Genomic DNA, 4,906 nt, shown 5'->3' with positions numbered 1-4,906 from the left:
TAGGACAAAAACATTACAATGATTGACTTCTTTCATTTAGTTACATAAATAAAATTTTTATAAATATCTCTTTATAAACAATATAAATAGCTTTACAACATAAATACATTTATGCATGACATGAATTTACAAACAGCAATGTTTTACAGCTGGTTTTGTCAGTCTCTTAAAAACTGTCCCTTGTCATCAAGTCGGTGTAGGTGTGTGTTTCACGTATATAATATATATATAATATATAACTTTTTATTTTTCATTAAAAAAAAAAACCCAAACAATAAAATCACACCCCCCCTCCCTAAATAATAATAAAACAGCTGGTGTCGTGTATTCCCAGTACCAGGGGAAAAAAAAGAAATGTAAAAGCCACATTGCGTTGGAGGTGTTTCCAGATGCTGGAGGCGGATGACCAAGGATGACCTCAGCTCAACAGAGCCAGTTCCCAATCCTGAAACACAGAGTGGACATGGGACACTCAGTTCTGGCCCTTTAGCTGAGAAAGCCCAGCCTGCAGGGCAGTTCTAGAACCTTCCTCCCCTTTCCCCTGAGCAGCATGGGCAATGTCCCTCCACCTTTGCTCCACAGGGCCCTGACAAAGGCCTTCCTGTAGAGGGGAGGGGCCTTTCCCTCCCGTGCTGCCTAGGCCCCCATCTTCTGCTGTGCCCGCGGCACTGGCTGCGCCAGCACAGGTGGGACCAGGATCCCTGCCAGCCCTCCTCCCTCTCAGTCAAACTTACAGGCCGTGCCCTTGGCACTCGGTGAGGCACAGTGAGGGAAAGAGAATGGAACACTCCCGTCCCTTTAGCACGACACGAACCCTCAGTCAGGCGCTCACCTCTGCTTTACGTGTCTGGGTGACCGCAGTGGAAAGGGGAAAAGAAACAGCTCAAATCCCAACTCTGACACGATTCCCTAGATGGCCCCAATAGCTTTGACTGTCACTTTCCTTGCCCATAAAATGGGATAATAGCCACCTCCCAGCGTTGGCTTTAAGATTAAACAGGGGGCCACATATCGGGCATTGGCAGTGGCTGGGTCACAACCACCACCCAGTAAACAGCACTTCCTTCTATAGCTGGCTTTGCTGCAGAAAGGGTCCAGGGTCCCTTGCAGAAGCAGAGGAGCTGATGTCTCCCACAGCCCCGGGGAGTGAGCAGTCACGCTGGGCTGGGGGTTGAGAGTCTTCCGCGGAGTGCCGTCCTGCTAATGGATGCGCGGGAGCTCCAGGCCCTGAGGAAGGCGTCCTCCCAAAGGTCAGCATGCACAGAGGGACCCTAGGCCAGAATGGCTTGGCGAACTCTCCCTCAACCCCTTCTCTGGCTCTTCCATGTGTTTAAACAGATGACAGATGTCTGTGATGTTCTTGGGGCCCAGGGGCAAAGTGTTCATTCAGGTATCAGCCTGACACCCTGTCTCTGTCATTAGCATTTTATAATCAAGACCTATAACCATCAGGGACAGTCATTATGGTGGTGCTTAGAGCCCAAGTCAACCCACAAGTGGAGAAAAGGCCATAACCTCAGAAGAGTTTTAATTAGTGTGAAAAATCTAAGCTATCTTCGTCTTTAAGTGCAGACAGCGATCTATCCTGGGCATTGCCACCAGGAGCCTGCGGGTACAGGAAGGATGCTCTGCTCTCTCACTGGGGGTGCGGTTGGGAGGGCTAAGGGTGTAGGAGGTGGATGCTCATCGATGCTAAGAGAACTTCCAGGAGGTTGACTCATTCCTTTGGTCAAAAGGGCCAAGAAGTCTCAGCAATCTGGATTCTTCCATGTCCACACAGCCTCCCTCACCACCCACGTGGCCATCCCCTCGTGCCCACAGACAGCCATGCCCAAGAACAAGGCACCTGCAGGCACTAACCCCTGGAAGGTTAACTAACATTTGTTTAGATTGTAAAGTTTGAGCTTAATGATTAAATCAAACAACATTTGAGGCCCTGAAATCCATCTCTTCGTTGTTTGGACAGGAGAGAAGACAGCAGAGACATTCTGATGGTAGCTACCAACGGCTGACCCCCCAGTGTCAGAATCACTTCTCTCCCTGTGCAGGGGAGAGGCAAGATAACAGACAACTGAAACCTCTGCAGAATGGGGGAAGCACACAGCCCAGCGACGTCCTGCTGCAGAGAGAGGAAGGGGCCGGTTAACACCTAGGGCAGGTGGCAGAGGCTGTGGGCTAGGGCCTGCAGGTTCCTCTGGTCACGGACAAATATTTCTGAGAGCCTGCTGGGGGTGCTGGTGGTCCTGGATTGCCTTAGGCCAGCACTTGGCCCTTAAGTTGTTCATGACTTCATATGGGGAAGTGAATAGGTTCACAAAAAGCTATACCTCAGGTGAAAAAGTGTTCTGCATTGTAAAAAAGATTTAGGTGACGCTCTGGAGAGGCGCCCTTGATTCCCGCTTGGGGAAGACTGGACATGGGCAAGGCTTTCTGCGCGGAGAGAGCAACCCCCCCAAGGTTGGGGTGGGACAGGCAATGGCAGCAGCTGGGCTGGAGGCAAGGCTAGAAAGCAGCAGGAGCCTGACCCTCATGCACGCGAATGCCAGTGTCAGGAGTTAGGGTGTTGTTATTCCATGGACACTGGCAGGCAGCAGGAACAGGGAGAAGGGAAGAAGAGGTGAGCATCTTTGCAGCAGTAACCTGCCACCATGAGGCACCTGGTGGGGCCCACAGCAGGACAGAGGTCTCCAGCCCTAGCAGGTGAGGAGGCCTCGCCAGAAACAGAGAGTTCAGAGCACAAGTTGCGTGTGGGAGAGGGTTGGTGGGAACCCTGTGCTGGACATGTTGAATTTGAGGTTGGGGCAAAGAATAAGATTTATTTGTCTTTTCTTTTCCTTGTCCTGAAATAATGCCACAAACACCGAGGTTCACCCCTGAAGCCACAGGGCTGCAGCAGGACCCTGGACAGACTAGTTTGCCTACGGCCAGGTTGGGAGAAGGGGCAAGAATGGGAATGCCCCAGTGGAAGAGCCCTCTGGCGGAGCGCTGGTGGAGGGCTATCCTCTCCACTGTGCCACTTCAGGGACAAAAGGCCCAGGAGGCCATCCTGATGGGCTTGGCTACCTGCTGCCACTGCACCGTGTGCACGGTGGTTGGCAGACAAACTTACCCTGGGTCCCTGGGTATGCCTTTCCTCCTCTGCTCCCACAAATCCATGGTCTCCCTCAATCCGCCACCCCCAAGTTGGCGCATTGAGGCCAATGCTGCTAGTTCGACTATGGTGAGGGGGTGGGTGGGACCCCACCAAGCCTGTTTCTTCTCCTCCGGAGGAAGCCAAGTGGGTTCATCCAGGCTGAGCCATTTCTGACCTTGCCAAAGTTCCCTGACCACTTTATCCTTCACTTTCTTCATCTGTGAAATGGGATGATCAATGGGGTGGCGGGCAAATGCCTAGCACACACTCCATCAATGCCGGATCGCCTGGCTCGCCTCCAAAGGCCGGCTGGGAGGCGCAAGGGGCAAGGGTCCCAGGGGCAGGGGCAAGAGCGAGGCGCGCGGGAGCGCCAGGCGGCCGGGGTTGCGGGTACTCACCGCCGCCAGGGGTCGCCGCACTAACATCCCAGGCCGCTCATGGAGCCGATCCGGTCCAGCTTGAGGCCGAAGCAGCCCTTTGACAAGCCCTTCTTGTTGGCTCCTTTGTACTTGCGCGCGTTGGGGTGCTCGTGCAGAAGGCGGGCCCACGCCGTTCGCGACTTGTTGTCCACGCGCAGGTCCCGGAGCAGTCGCGACCGGTCGCCCTTGAGGTTGGCGCCACTGCCCCCAGGAGTCTTGTCGCCCTTCTTCTGACCGCCGCCCGCAGCCTGGGGCTCAGCCACCTCCTCTCCCGGCGGGGTTCGCGGGACCTGTCGGAGAAAAGAGAGAGCAGGTGAAGGGACGCCCGGCTGCAGCGCGGGGGACTTTGCGGAGCCCCTGATGCTCCAGCGCGACGCTCCGCGAGCTCGGAGTGTGCCCCACCGATGCCGGCCAGCTCGGCCCGGCATCCACCTGCCACGCGGCCGCCGTTGTCCACTGCTTCTGGGAGCCCCTTGCCCTCCCCTCCTTTGCCGCTTGCCCGGCTGGCCACGCTGGGGCAGGGGGGCTGCGCATGTGTCGACGTTCTCCCGAGGCTGGGGGAGCAGACCCCGCGCGTCCGGGCTGCGCGGGCTCCCGGCTCTCACCTGCGCGCATCTCGGGGGAGAGGGCAGCCTTCCCGCCCTCTCATCTCCCTCCTGCGCGCCGCATCCTCCCGGGTCCACAGCCTCCCACGCCCCTCACGGCCCGGCGTCCCCGCGACAGCACCCACCTTTGGCGGCGCCCCGGGCTTGGCTTCGGAGGGCCGGAGCGAGAGTAGCGTGAGCAGCAGGGCGCAGGCCAGCAGCTGGGAGAGGTGCATGGTGCTGGTGGGGTCGAGGGGCGCAGACCGGCTGCAGCGAGGGTGCACCGGGCCGGCGGGCAGAGGGGCAGGCCGTGCCGAGCGGGCTGGCCGGGCTGCAGGACGAGCGCTGGTCCCAGTGCTGCGCGGCGCCGGCTGGGTGCGCTCTGAGCCCGTGACTCCGCTCGCGCCTTTATAATCCAACCTGCCGCTGATGTCATCCTCCCGCCCACCCGGCAGCCCGGGCCAATGGCACCGCGCACGCGGCCGCGCCGAGGGCCGGGAGGGGGCCCCCGCGGCCCCCACCCTCATCCCACTCCCGAGGGATCCCGCGGCTCTGCGGGCTTGCTCCGGGCTGCACTCGGAGCCGCAAAGCGGCGCGCCCCGGGGAAGTCAGTTTGCAGCTTACGCGCGCCCTGGCATGCCAAGCGTCGGTGCCCCGGTGCCCTGGGCACCCGCTGGGTCCTCGCCACACGCGCTCTACCTGAAAGGGATCCATATCCCTCTTTGCAGGTGCAAAGACAGGCTCAGAGGAATTAAGTCACTTGCCCAAAG

At 58.0% G+C, this 4,906-nt stretch overlaps 1 protein-coding gene across 1 annotated transcript; it reads right to left on the bottom strand.

Annotated features, from left to right (window-relative positions):
* Positions 1–235: 235 nt before the first annotated feature.
* Positions 236–4,521, bottom strand: NPPC (natriuretic peptide C). The gene is made up of 3 exons (XM_012652194.1): positions 4,283–4,521; positions 3,532–3,842; positions 236–445 (listed from the first exon to the last, which is right to left on the bottom strand). The coding sequence occupies exons 1-2, from the start codon at positions 4,370–4,372 to the stop codon at positions 3,552–3,554; spliced, it is 381 nt and encodes a 126-aa protein (XP_012507648.1). The 5' UTR covers positions 4,373–4,521; the 3' UTR covers positions 236–445; positions 3,532–3,551.
* Between the last annotated feature and the right edge of the window lie 385 nt (positions 4,522–4,906).

The sequence above is a fragment of the Propithecus coquereli genome, unplaced genomic scaffold (genome assembly GCF_000956105.1).
Source record: "Propithecus coquereli isolate 6110/MARCELLA unplaced genomic scaffold, Pcoq_1.0 Scaffold383, whole genome shotgun sequence".
NCBI classification, from domain to species: domain Eukaryota; kingdom Metazoa; phylum Chordata; class Mammalia; order Primates; family Indriidae; genus Propithecus; species Propithecus coquereli.
The sequence above is the reverse complement of the archived record's forward strand: the minus strand, read 5'-3'. Positions and strand labels throughout refer to the sequence as shown.